The sequence below is a fragment of the Saccostrea echinata genome, unplaced genomic scaffold (genome assembly GCF_033153115.1).
Source record: "Saccostrea echinata isolate AGI-Se365-2 ecotype Australia unplaced genomic scaffold, CSIRO_AGI_Sech_v1 ptg000004l, whole genome shotgun sequence".
Classification (NCBI taxonomy): domain Eukaryota; kingdom Metazoa; phylum Mollusca; class Bivalvia; order Ostreida; family Ostreidae; genus Saccostrea; species Saccostrea echinata.
Genome location: NW_026889753.1, coordinates 3,301,653 through 3,316,770, shown reverse-complemented (window position 1 = coordinate 3,316,770; position 15,118 = coordinate 3,301,653). Strand labels below are relative to the sequence as shown.

At 34.3% G+C, this 15,118-nt stretch overlaps 1 protein-coding gene across 2 annotated transcripts in view; it reads left to right on the top strand.

The window, feature by feature from the left end:
* LOC133179015 (uncharacterized) overlaps window positions 1-4,685 on the top strand; it is a 43,120-nt gene extending 38,435 nt beyond the window's left edge. For both annotated transcript variants that reach the window (XM_061313692.1, XM_061313691.1), the window contains one exon: window positions 3,109-4,685. In XM_061313692.1, coding sequence (XP_061169676.1) covers window positions 3,109-3,259 — 151 coding nt within the window. In that variant the 3' untranslated portion in view covers window positions 3,260-4,685. The remainder of the gene's footprint in view (window positions 1-3,108) is intronic.
* The last annotated feature ends 10,433 nt before the right edge of the window (window positions 4,686-15,118 follow it).

The window sequence follows — 15,118 nt, the reverse complement described above, 5'->3', positions numbered from 1 at the left end:
CTTAACGATTTACAACAATATATGATAAGATTCTGATCATATGTTACGTAATAAGGGGTCACAAGGGGCCAGAATGCTCAATCTTTGACGCTTTATATCTCGAAAAGGGGGAATATTTTGATAAGCAATACTGAACAAAAGATGGTCAGAATAATGTTCTAAACAATATGCACCCTTTCATTTTTTGTGAAACGGCCCCATTATGGACTTGGAGGGGTGGCCCCTAAATATTTCCATTCAGCATATCTCCACAACGAAAAGAAATCTCTGAATAGTTGTTGAACAAAAAGTCTTCAAAATCACAAGATCTTTCATTTGATATCAAGAAAAAGGGGCTGACCCCTCAAATTAGGGCTCAGAGGGGCCAAAAGTCTTCAACCTATAACTCTTTAACGATCAATAATTTGTAATACATTACTGAAGCAAAGATGCTTATCTTAACGATTTACAACAATATATGATAAGATTCTGATCATATGTTACGTAATAAGGGGTCACAAGGGGCCAGAATGCTAAATCTTTGACACTTTATATCTCGAAAAGGGGGAATATTTTGAAAAGCAATACTGAACAAAATATGGCCAGAATAATGTTCTAAACAATATGCACCCTTTCAATTTCTGTCAAACGGCCCCATTAAGGACTTGGAGGGGTGGCCCCTAAATATTTCCATTCAGCATATCTCCACAATGAAAAGAAATCTCTGAATACAGTAGTTGTTAAACAAAACGTTTTCAAAATCACAAGACCTTTCAATTGATATCAAGAAAAAGGGGCTGCCCCTCAAACTAGGAGTTCAGAGGGGCCAAAAGCAATTCATCGATAGCTCTTTGATAATGTATATAAAATCAAAGGATTGAAATCTAATTAGGGAAGTCTATATATATTATTATCTTATAACAAAGATCATAGTCAAAATCATATCTCATCTTATCGAAAAATCGGACGGAAGACCTACTCGTTGCTCGCAACGAGATCTCATCTAGTTATTATTATTATTCTTCTTTTTTTCTACTTTCTTCTCCGGTACTTTTTTGTCCGGGAGTGTTCTCATAGAACCACTCATCCGATTGACATGAAACCTTTTTAGGGTTAATAGGCATGTTGTGTAGGTGTTCGGAACGAAGGTCATTTTGCGCGCACATGCATGCACGTGCGCGCGCGTGCAATGAGTGAAATGACTGATATACTTGATGAAGCCGTAACTTTTACATTTCTTGATGAATTGCTTTGAAACTCAAAATATAAAGATATATTAGGAGTCTAGATAAGATAACATGGTCAAATTAGCATGAAGACACGCGCATGCACTTGCGCTCTTCTCTGATTGGCTGATACAAAAATCTCAATAATTTCTTTGTTTTTTGACAAAATACTTTGAAATTTAGAACATAAGTATATATTATAAGGTGCTACAACAAGTTGTATAGGAAATATCTTGAAAACACGCGCATGCAGGTGTGCTGCAATCTGATTGGTTGAAACTTTAAATGTCTATAACTCCCTTGGTTTTCAACAAAACAGGATTAAATTTACGACATGGATAGGCACTTAGAGCTCCTACATTATGATACTATCAAAATCGAATGCAAGGCCATGCATTTGTGTATGCTGAATTCTGATTGGTTAATACTTAAAGGGTTACATCTCTCTTATTTTTTAATGAGATTCTTTGATATTTAACACAAATGTATGTATTGTGAGACACTTTAAGAAAATTAATGTGAAAAATGTAGAAAACATGTGCAAGCATATGCGCTGAAATTTTATTGGCTAATACCCATATGGCTATATCGGAGTAGTTTTCCAATGAAATACCCTTAGAAATAAAGTGTCCATCTATATTACAAAAGTATTGTCAAATTTATTGAAGCTTGTAGGGAATGGGGCATCATAAGGGATTGGGGAGCCGTTTGGGGAACATCTGTAATGGTTCCCATTACAATTAGCACTAGTTTAATTTTGGTTGAAAACAAAAACAGAGGAAATAAGCAAAATAATAAAAAAAAAATTCAAAAAAGGGAAGCAGTCAACTAAATCATTTTGAATTCACAGGAATGCAGTAAGAACATTGTAACACAGTATTGTTAAAAGGTGTTAATTTCTGTTAGGGACTTAAGACTTGGAGATTGGTGCTGGGAAAGGGCAAGCTCTCTGTTGTATAGAGAGAGCGAATCAATCCTAGTCACGGGAGAGATCAACATGTAAACACAATGACAAAGAAGGAGGTCAATAAATAATTAATTTGGTGGTGAGAAAGATATATAGATTTTGTCATTACTGCTAAGGACATGGATCTAGCTTTCGTCAACCATTGAAGGTTGAGTCCACTCAGTGGTGATATTGATTTTATCCTGATCTCTGGGAGCTATCAGTCAGCAGTTACCGAGGGTGAAGATTTCTAATTGGCACAGTATCATAGTGGTAGAGAGAATCTCCAGTTTTAATTGGCACAGTTAGGATGTAAAAATGCTGCTCTGTAATCGTTTTTGACAAAAAGAATATTTTGGGGCAAGAATGGAGCTGTTAAATGCTGCAGCAATTTTGTATTTGTGATAATCAGTTATTTGCTGCAGCAATCAGGGTGTCATGAAACCAGTGAATTTTTGCAATTGTTATGTTAATCTGCAGTTTAAGTAAATGTATTGTTAAACTTGTTAACTGTGGCTATGGGACTTCCGTTAAGAAAATTAATTCTGTTTGATTTCATTTGCTATCTCAAGAGTTGGACTAGCTCAGATTAGATGTGTATTTTAGGACTATAATATCCAAATTATTTTGTTGCTATAAAATGATATGTTACAAAATTGAGTGCAACAGGTATAAATTGATCTGAATAGACAAGTTTAATTTTTATCAGATTTCACCTGCATGACGTTTTTTTTTTTTTGGTCACAAAAATGTTAAAATGTGCTGAATTATAAAAAGTTGTAACTGATAAATATTGGCTATGTGAATTTTTACTTATTTTATGATGAAGATTGTTGACTGACAGAGCATTTCTGTCAGCTGGCTCTGACACTAATGCCAGTGGACAGGGTCTGGAGAATGTGTCAGAGGTTACAGTATGAAGCATTTCACATCCAGACACTCACTTCTATGTTTCAGATTTGATTATGGAGAGAAATTCTGGATTATTAAGTGGAAGCAATTTACATGTGCGTGTAATTCACCTAAATGCAAATACTCCAAAGACACGATTCAGAAAACACTTCAAGAGTATCGTCAGAGGCACGAGGACGAGGAGCCGATAGACTAAGCACCTCCGACCTGCCCCAGGGGAACGCATCTAAAGCCACTCATAGTGTCTCATCAAATTACCAACTCATTACCCAGAATCAGAGAGTCTGAGGCCGTATATATTTTAGCTTGATAATGTTAGACTGCATGTTTGTTTGGATGTGAAAGCTTGTAAATCTGCAAAGCAGTTACAATTTAAAAGTACTATGTACTTTATAAAAGTATTAAATAGGAATTAATTTATTTACGGTATTCACAATAGGATTGGGATAAGATGTATCTTTGTTGTGAATGAATGACCTTTTAAAAAAAAGTTAAGTTAACATCATAGTATTTGATTATAAAACATCTTTATAAGTGAAAATGGTATTCACTTATCCATATTTGATATGTAAGGTCATGGGAATTAAAAAAATTAGTATCAAGTTATAGCACCAGGCCCATGGATTATGAAATTGATCTTACACCTAAAAATTGTGCACAGGATTAAAGTTTTATGATGACAGATAATTAAAAGATGAAAATTTACCGAAGATTTTTCCACAGAGATGTTTTTAATTACAGATCAAACTTAAATGAGAAATTCATGAATAATTCAACCTTTTAACTTCAGTCCTAGATCTTTTATGATCATGGAACCCAGTCCAAGAGTGTTATTGAATTGGTGTGTACATGATTTCTTGAAGTATCTGGTGTGATATTTTGTAAATATGTGTATGTGGTATGAAAAATAAAATGACTTATTTTTTTTAATCATTCTGTAAACTGCATGCATTGAAATGGTTGAACCATGTTTCTGCAGTATGGAACAATGTGTCATGGTATTTTTATAGGAAAATGTATGTGGAAAGAATTATTGGCAAGGGGATAAGTTATGTAGATGTCATAAAATAACGCTATTTTTGTAAAGGTAATTTTAACAAAGTATTTGTTTGCGATATAAAAGAAAAAGGGGATGGGGGGAGTTGAAATGTTTAAAACTTTTGAGCAGCACTTGTGGGAATTAATTGCATTATATACTGATTGATCAGGTACATCAATATGAGAAATATACATGTACCTTTGTAAATATTTGTGGTTTGGAATATTTATTTGAATACAAATATATTTGTTTTATAATGAATTTAAAACATTACTTATGGATACTTAAATTTTTAAATTTTTATTGTATATAAATTATTTTTTGTATTCTTAACTGAAGCAGTAATTAATCTGAGGGAAAGCAGTTTACACAAGAAAATGAGTTTTATATACATGGACTGTCACTAACTGTGCTATGTTCTTACTTTTAGGATAAATCAATATTTAAAGTGTCATATAAATTGTAAGTGTTCAGTGCTAGAATTCATGTCAAATGGTAAACTTGAAAAGCAGATTGTATTGCAAGAACTGTGTGACAAATGAGAGATTTTATTCACAATTTGTAAATAAAGTAGTCAATTATATCTACCGTCTCTTTGTTTGAATTAGCAATTCATAAATGGAGAGTATAAACAAGTCTTCTCTTATTTCAAATACATGCATATATGCATGTAAATATATTGTGTTCATTTTCTCCATTAAGTTTTAACCCGTAGCTATTCGTGTTGTGATTTTTGATCATGGAAGTGTTGTTGGTTGTTCACTGATGATTAAAAAAAAATGGAAACGTAAACTTTAATGGCAATGTTCTAAGCAATTTTTTTTTTTGGTCGTTTTAAATGAAAATTTAGCTCAGGCCGTCTTTAAACAAGCTAAATTGATGCAAAGCATCAAATCGGCCGCAAAAATATATTTCATTTTGAAGAATTTCCACACTGTAATTCATATCCGGAAACTTAATACGTTTTTCTTTTTATATCTTACGCACGCCCATCTTAGGGCAAGCTCCAGACAGCTCAGTATTACGTTACGCTACAACTCCATATCATTATTTGTAGGGAAAGTATCCCGGAGAATTGACACTGTATGGAGTTTGCATGTTAGGGAGCAGTTCATGAAAGAACTTTTTGTAAAATTATTAAATTATTAAATATCAGACGAGAAATGAAAAACAAATTGAAACATAATAACAACTATTTAGACTTAGTTTTAAGCAAATTTTAAAGGCTTCTATTCGTAACTTTTATGTTTGTTATCAATGAGGAATTATTCCAACGAAACAAAAAAATAACGTCTCATTTCCCCATGTGCACATTCTACCACAACCACAAATAGATCGGCCGCTGCTGCGGCCGATAAAAATTTGATTGTTTGCCCAATCCCGACCGACTGGCTAGAAATGGCCTGACTAAAAGTTTAAATAAAACTTTTTTAAACTTCTAGGAATGATAATTTATTTTATTATTAATTCCGGATTTTTTTTTAATCCAGTTCAACATCTATTTTACTTTTATTAATGCGTTCAATTTTAACAACTTTTGAAAATTAAGCCTTGATGTTGAAAATTTTTGGGGGAAAATATTTCCCGCCTACCTACCGACCCATTGTTTTTATCCGAGTCGGGAGAGGGCAAACAAACATTTTTTTAAAGATGGTCTCACCTGAACCGAAGGTTCCAGTGAGCGTTTTTGATTACGTTACCTGCCATCTATCTGTACGTTTATTAACTTTTCACATTTTCAACTTCTGTAGAAACACTGGACTTATTTCAAACCAAGCTTACTAAAAAGCATCTCTCGGTGAAGGAAATTCAAGTTTGTTCAATCAAAGTACCACACTCTCTTGAAGGGGAGATAATTTTATAAATTATGTAAAAATAAGGATAGTTGTCATAAAGTATCTTCTCGAGAACTACTGTCTGGGCTAAATAGAACAGCAGTGCCATGGTTAGTCGTATTAATGTGAAAGCGTCTTCAGGTAGTACAGATTGTTTATTTCTTTGCCCGTGAAGAAGAGTGGATCCACATTAGGGGATCAAAGATTTACATAGGAATGTACATGAAAAGATCTTTTAAAATCTAATAATATAGCCATGATTAGTCATATTCATGTAAATATATAAAAGGTAAAAATGACGAAAATGGTCGAACTCAAAAATATTTTAAACAACACGGCATAAAACACGGACCCTTGAAAATTCCAGATGTGGGATTAGGTGCTTAGAAGGAGTAAGCATCCCCTGTTGACGGTCACACCCGCTTTCATATGGTATACGGAATAATCCGTAGTCTGTACATAATGTATGCGAACAGGAAGATTTTTTTTTCAAAAGTTCTCTTTTCCAAACTGCAAGGCCATGTTGGTCACATTTATATTGAAGCATCCGCATGTTGTGTGGATTCACGTTTAGTCACATTAGAAATCCTTTACGCTAGGGTGGGGCCATGATACATAGTCAAAAATTATTGAAGGGAATAACAGGTACTTATTTCTGTAATATTTTTATTAACTCATAGTAATAATAACACCAGGTTACTGGATACTGAATAATACTGGATTATCTCCCTCCCCAGAATCGCAGTCATTTACACTTTCAGAAGAAAGTGCACTGGCAAATTGTTTATTACCATTGTCTTCTACGATAATTTATCTAAACAACCACATATGGCATGCTTGTCTTTATTCTATTATCTATTTTGTATTGTCTAATGGACTTTGAGCTTGAATACTGTTCGTTATCTCCATATATTTCATTCTCCTTAAACGGCGTCAAAACTCTGCTATGGTATTAATGGTAATAAACAGTTTGCCAGAGCATATTCTCTGAAAGTTTAAATGACTGCGATTCTGGAGAGGGAGTACTTCATGTAACTCGGAGTTAGATACCTTGTGTTTTTATTATACTATGGGTTAAAAAAATTATTGCAGAAGCAAGTGCCTGTGGGGAATAACGAGGGGAAAATCTGATGAAGAACAGCAGGACCAGAGTGATTCAATCAAGCGTTGTGGCCCATAGGCCTTTTGTTCCATGACAGTCATATTGAGCAGGCTCTATAAGCAACGCAGTAGTAATTTTGTACATAAAATTTTGTTTTTTCTTTTTTGTTCAAAAACGATTAATGGGGTCCATTCCTATTTAACAGAAACTATAAGAAGAAGATAAAAAAGATTGTTCTAGCTAATTATAGTCGTCTCCAACAACTAAAATACAACAGTCGGAATTTCCTGTAGGGAAAATTGCAGTCTTTGTGCAATGTTCTCTTTGACAAGAAATGGTGTCGTGTTATCTGTGTTAATTACATCAGTATAAACCATGAATAGTGATTTAAGGCTGTTACACACGGTACATGTAAGGCTTGTCTTACAAGTCATGAAACTTAAGTTCTAGCCTTACCGCATGTACACCCTTAATACACGTTTTTTTCTAACCTTGCAAGTCTGACACACGAATAGAGCACTGCTCTTACTTCTTAATACAAGACAGGGTTAGGGAAAAAAGCAGGCCTTTTCTTCTTCACCAATTAAATCCATTCACTCAAATATCAGTCCATTTATTTTTTTATCAAACCATTCTTCGAAAATGACTATCTAAAGAAGCGTCCTCTTTTGAAGAAGTCTGAATGTGGTCACTTAAATTCTGATGTAAAGGATGCGCGGATCTAGAAGGGGGATCCGGACCCCCCACCCCCCCGGAAGCAAAGTTATTAAAAGTACATACTGAAGCAAATAAAAATTGATTTTGGAAAACGTGGACCCCACCATCACCACCACGAAAGTTTTTTTTTTCGCGTTCGGGAAATGGATTTCACGTTGTTGTTTTTTTTTTGTTTTGTTTTGTTTTGTTTGTTTGTTTGTTTTTTGCTTGTCAAGAAATTTCTGGGTTGAAATTTTTTGTATGACTGGGATGGACCCCCCCCCCCCCCCCTGGAAAAAATTCCTGGATCCGCCTGTTAAGCATCCTAGAAACATCGTCTTCTATTTCGACATCTGAATGCACTGTTTTGGAATGGGGAAAACACGTGGAACTTATGGAAATGCTTATAATCTTGAAAGGCTTGCCATAGTTTGTGGACTTGGAAGTCGCTCAGCTTGCAAAAACCTTAAGGTTTGAGACTATTAGGGAAGCCTTACCGCGTATACCGGCCTTAGATTTACAAACGGATAATTCTGACAACAAAACATGAAAGGACATAAAAATTAGTGTTGTCATATTTTCCAGACCCCCCCTCCCCCCGAACTGTTTTGTCAATTGTTAATCATTTTAGCGCGTTATTATTACAGCGAGAAATAAAGAGTCTGAGAGCTAAAACAGATCGGAACAGAATCCAAACACGACAATTCCTGAGTTCCTGACTACATATACATTCATAGCAAGTGTGATGATTTTCGTACACAATCGACGTTATATTCTCGTGCGAAAATTCGAAATCTTTGGTGAACATTACATTTTGAATATTTTATCTTGACAAAAATGTAAGCAATTAGAAACCACCCTTTTATGTCAGTATGCTATAACTATAGTTTGGGTCTAAAATAATATATCATTGAGCGAAGAAAAGGGAATGTTGGCAGGGAAATGAGTGGCCGTATTCCTAAGGCTCTTCTGGAAAACAAAGTATATTTATAAGTCCAAAGTAGTGAGTAATATGGTTTCCGAATTTATTAAAGTTTTTAACGACGGTCAACATTTTTAACAATTAAAGAAATAGAGGACACAGATGAAAGTAGTCGGTAATGTGTCTGGCCTTCGAAATTGCTCATACAGGTCAGACATTAATTTTAAAGAATTCTTACATAACAGAAAATTAAATGATAAAATTAAATGTGTTGAGTAAATTATAGTCTGAAAAAAAACTTTGATTACATGGGCACGACAGGAAGATAATGACATGAAGTATTAGAAAGTATTGAAGGCATTAAGGAAGCTGTAAATATTAAAAAAAAGATTATTATTTTTGTTTTTTGACTTTGACAAAATTGTATTATATTATATTTTATGTTCTGAGTTTTTATGGTTTTCAACATACGGTACTGTACCAGCCACATTTCTCCAGTAGAATGTTCAAAGAAAGGAGATGGGTGAATATGACGAGCGATAAGCCTATAGTGTGACAAACATGGTGATGAAAAATTAAATTTCAATTATATCAAATTTTCCTTGATATTTCGTCTAACATTAAAATATACTTTATGTAAAATCTCTACAATTTGCAAAAATCCCTCAAAGATTGAAATTATTTGCCTGTGAAATATTAGACACACACTAAAGCGAGCAAAAAGAGATTTTCTCATACTATAACACTATTTTTCAATATGAGTGGATCTTCTCTCTACCTTTTTGAAAGTTAATCCTCAAAGTTTGCATAAAAATACACATTTTTTGGTTACCAAAAATATGGAGCAATGACCCACTATACCTTAAAAATATACTTTTATGACATAAAATTCGCATCTTTTCGAGAAATAGTTGAAGTCCATTAAGTCAAGGGTCATATCACAAACATGATTTAAATGCCACTGTTCGTCAGGACTTGTGTAGTCTAGTGGTTAGAGTGCTAGTCTCGAAAGAAAATGATACTCAGGATTTTTATTGCTAGGGTTCGAACCCCACGAATACCACATTAATTTTTTTAATAAAAGAATAAATTTTGCCGAGAAAATTTTCCTCAGAAAAGTTTTCTTTATCACAATCTCATAAATTTCAATAATGAGAACTTCACTCTAAATATCAAATTCACAAACGGAACATGATTTTTATATTTCTGAAGCTATAGGCTTTCTGCACGCTATGTTCGCCCATCTCCTTGAAGTATTAGTGTACAGAAACCACCGTTGTTTACCTACATTGGGAAAATACCTGCAAATAAAATATTCAGTTACTTTATCATGGTCTTATATGTTGAAGAGAATACTTCAGTTTATTTCAAATGATGTCATTTACTGTAGAATATCATTTATTCAATCTTTCATCAAAGGGCAGATCACTCTAACTGCATAAAACTACCATGGAATTAGAACTCTTTAGTGAACAGTGTTTAGAGCTTCCTTAACACTCCGCCCCTTTGTAGTTTTTCAGCAAAAGTTCAGAAACTGTCACTTTGCAATGAAGTAAATACATGTAATTAAGTAATCCGTAGTTCAAGAATAAGTAAAGATTTCGAATTAATGCCAGGGAAAATAATTGATTTTAAAAATATAAGGTAAAAATAATATTTATAAAAAGAGTCAATTTTGCACGGTGATAGTACTGTGATCTCCAACAAATCGCCTGGGTCCACATCCTGACACTGTAATATTTTTGTTTCCCATGACAGATAGTCATAATGGAAAATCTCGGTTGTCCCAGGGGTGATAGTACCATTATTTTGCATTCCAGGTTATGTGGCTAACGTTAATTTTCTTCCGTTATTGCTTTACACATTTCTCTTGACGGACGTATAAGCATTGAGATTAAGCAGAACAAACAATGACATTCATTGTTTTTGGTTGATGTCTTGGAGCAATATACCCTGCGTCATTACAGTGGGTACTTTCTAGGATACGCATCCGTTTATAACAAATGGGGTATGCTTTTCTTAATGAATTGCTTAAGAAGTTGTCGATTGTTCTACATTTTGTACCTTAAATATTTAACAATCCTTAAATGGGTAATTTTGGAACATACTCTTTTATCTGCCTAGCATGTTTAAAAATAGGGAAATGGAGATAGAATGAAAGCCCAAAATGAACACATAATTCCAAGACTTGTATTTTATTAAAAGGGATGGTGATTCCAATTTTGATTTTACAAAGAATCAACACACTAATTAAAAGTCGTAAAGATGTCTTTTTGCTATTGGCACACTCGAGCTTCATTTTGATTAGAGATTTTAGTTTTAAAAGGAGTGTCATATTATTATCTTTTTTTCGTAGACTGAAAAGAAAATTTGTGGTTTTTTCCAAGAAAAATTCCTTGAACTCAGAAATGATAAATTAAGGTAAAAGTTTTCTTCTGTGGTGATGATGAATCATTATCCAGCACAGGGCACAAGGGATCAAAGTACAACATAAAAATATTAATATATCGAAAAAAAGTCAGAACTCTTATGTAGAACAAATCTTTGTTAACCTTGGACTTTCCGTAGAGCTTGACATTCTAGACGCTTGATAATTACTGTCAGTCAAATGGTGATCTAGATTCTCATTGGTTAAGAAATAAATAACATCAGAAACTTTAGATTGTTACTGACAAATAATAAGATGACTAAAACTCCACTTCTTTACTGTAAGAAACGCTATCATTTGATCCTTGCTACTCGTTGATAAATGCCCGAAATTCTATCCCAAATATATTTCACCCTTGAAAAGCTTTGTAAATTTCAGTTTGTCGTGCTATGCAATTTGACCGAATTTCAAATGAAATTTTAAAATTGTCAGTCAGCCTACACTCTAGCATACATGTAGAAGTGTAAAATGTGATACCGGGGAGGGGGGGGGGTATGAATGTGTATACAGTATGTATTGGGCATATATGTGAGACTAGATCTCAAGATAAATCTATTAAAATTTAGAAACTGATTTTGTGTGTGTGGGTGTGTGAGGGTGTGTGTGTGTGTGTGTGTGATGAAAGTTATTTACTTGAACCATTTTCAACTTAAAGCCCCTTAAGTCTTTTCGATGACCTTTTAATAACTCGACTTGCAGGAAGCCCTTGGAAATCATCACGTGTATGACGGTAGCCCTCTTGAAAAGTCATAAAAAATTTCAAGGTCGTAATAATTTTACTGTAGAGATATATATTAAATGTTAACTTTATTTCATATATAGTGATGGTAGATCTCCTCTAAATAGACGCACCGTCACGATAGCGCTTGCTCCGTGATCGGAAGGCCGCGTGGTCGAATCACGGCCGCGACCGACCTAAGTCGATAAAAAATAGGTAGCAACTGTTCCTTCGCCAAGCGCTCGGCACTTCGCAGTGAAAGTTGCGGGTCCTTAGGATGAGACCTCGGTCACGGTAGGCGTTGTCACGATAAAGAACCCTCACTGCTCAATGGCCCTGAGTGCCGAGTAAAGGGCTAAATTTGAAGCCCTTCACCGGTATTTGGTGACGTCTCTACATGAGTGAAAAATTCTCACACGGGGCGTAAAAGAACATACAAACAATCAATCAATCTACATGTAAATAGATGCTAAATTTAGCGTTTTTAGTTGGACTTGGGGTAGTTTTGGTTCTCTCTTTCTTTCTCTCTCTTATGATCAACGCTTTTTTCTTTACTTGTATGTAATAATTCGAACTGACATCATTCTTCTTGTTGTGCTATGTTATGAATATTGATGAGCTAGGAACCAATGAGAATCTAGGTCACAATTTGAGAGACGCAAATTATGTAGCGTCGAGAATGCCACGCCTTACTGAAGTCCAAGGATAACAGAGAAATGTACTAAATATACCCGAGTGTTTTAGATGAAATTAAGGCTTAATATTTTTAAAATGTTGTCAAATAATTCTGTATGCATCAGTAAATATGTTCATGCTAGGTCAAATTGTCTCTTTAATTTGTGATTTAGTTTGAGTGTATAAACCTTTGGAGAATAAATTAAATGAAATGTTTAAGAAAAAAAATCCCGACTTACAAGGCATCAATAGTGTACAGTCAGAGATGGAAAATACAGTTTTGTTCCAATTGTGGAACTTCAAGCACACAAGCTAGAAGCGCTATATCCCTTACAGTGAAAGTATAGAATCAATTGTCTGGTCACGGAGACTACGATCCTGTTACAACATTCACTTATTTTTATGCATATTTTTATGAATCTGGTCGAGGCATACATTGTTTGTCATATCTGTTCTCCGTCCTTCCGTCTGTCGGTCAGTCACAGTTTGCATTTCCAGGCCCGTGGTAACGTTTTTCAAAAAAAAAGGGGGGGGGGACAGAAAAATTGACAAACAAAAAAGGGGATTTCTAACTTTTCGGTATTTTTTAAAAATGTTCAGTGCAAAAATTTGCCAGACCATACTGCAAGATAAAGTGTAAGTGTGTGTGTAAGGGGGGGGGGGGGGCAAGCAGCCTTTTAAATAAAAAATTTCATTCTAAATCTATAGCAAAAGACTATTCTCGAAAAAAGGGAGGTCCCTGCCCCCCCCTCCCCTTCGTGCGGACTACGTGCCTTGTTTCAGAGAATATTTTTATCCAAATTCAAACAGTTCCCGATAAACATTAGTGAAAGCAATTTAACTGCATCCCTCATTCTGCGTTTAGCTCAGTTTTAAAGAAAAAAAATAAGATTTTTTTAAATATAAAATTCACACTCTGATGCATGCAGCATATTGGTAAGAGCTATTCAACAAAATATTTTGTGCATTGACCACACTTTTTCTCATCTGCGTTTAGCACAGGTTTAAGGAATGTGTTTAAAGTGTAATAACCCTCTCCTCCCCCCCCCCCCCCCTTCAAAAAACCCTAAAATTCCAAACATCGATTTGCGTCAACAACAGTAGCATTAAATTCAAATGGAAAATTCCAGTAGTATGAAGCGGTGTGTAATTCAAAAGTCAATTTTATGTCTATAATCATGATATGAAGAAAATACCGTGAATAGAAAAAAGTAAAACACTAATTCATTATCGCAACATAAAATTAGAAATATGATTTATACATGTATATATGAAATTTAAATACCATACTGGTAATATTTAGTGACATACATATTTTGTTCATATTACAACACGTAATAAAGTGCTGTCAGAATATCTCAGTGTTATCTATACTTGTAAAAAAAAAATACCGCCATCAGCAAGTTATCTTTCTTTTAAAAATTTCTGGGAGGAAATGTACTTATAATGAGAGAAATTTGACGTGGTAGATGGTTGATTGCTGTAGGTTTTAAATTGTTTATACAGAGAAAGAAATATCCCATTTTTGTTACTGTTAAGAAAATGGAAGTCAATGTCTCTTAAAGGGGTTGAATGAACAGACAATATGTTTATTCTGATAGGCAAACAATCGAAAATGTTAGGATTATTTTCTTGGGAAGTTATCTCTCTTATCAGGGGGTTATTCCACCTTAAGAATGGTACATATGTAAATGAGAGAGCAACTGAATTGTGTCATATTTTTCCTACCTTGACTTTCTGCATGACCATTTCACTATTGCACTTTACAAGATACTAGTACTTTACTCAAATTTCAATCAAAAATACATATTGTTGAGAGCAATTTGACTCTTTGATACCAGTTTATTTTTTTTTTACCCTTATCTTCCATATTTTCATCAAACTTACAATGATATTTATTCATCATATTTGTGAAAGCGATTGAATTGTGTGATAATATGTTGACCCAGTCTTTTCCTTTGACATTGAAACTCACTTTTCAATTTTTTTAAAATCAAAATCGATGAAAGCAATTAAACCATGTCAAAATATTTTGATCTTGGCCTTCTCTATGACCTTGAACATCACTTTTCAATATAATTTCAAAGGTTGAGAGCAATTCAGTTGCAGGATAATTGTCTGACCTTGACATTCCCCGAGAAACTGAACTTCACTTTTTCCTCATTTTATTGAATTCCATAAAGGATTACTTCATACAACTCCATCTTCATAAAATTCCATACACAAATAAATCTCTGAGAGCATTTCAACCATTCCTGTTTGAGAGCTCATAAATAAATGTAGCTGTTAGATGGCCAAATCAACACAACAAACAAGCCCGTAGGAAGCAATTTCAGTTTGGGGGGCACAGCCACACATTTTTAGTTGAGGGGGGCACTATCAACTACCAAAAATTCCTTGACAAGCAAAAAAAAAAAAAAAAAAAAAAAAAAAAAAAAAAAAAAGAGAGAGAGAAAAAGGGCGTCATTCGTTTTTATTGAGGGGGCACAAGCATATAGTATCTGTGTTTTCTGTAGTAATCTATATATCGGCAAAATTATTGGGGGGGGGGGGCAGGGCCCCCCGGTTCCTACGGGCATGACAAACCATGCTACAAAAGGTAACAACTGTACAAAAGTTGTATTAAGTACTGCACAGAAA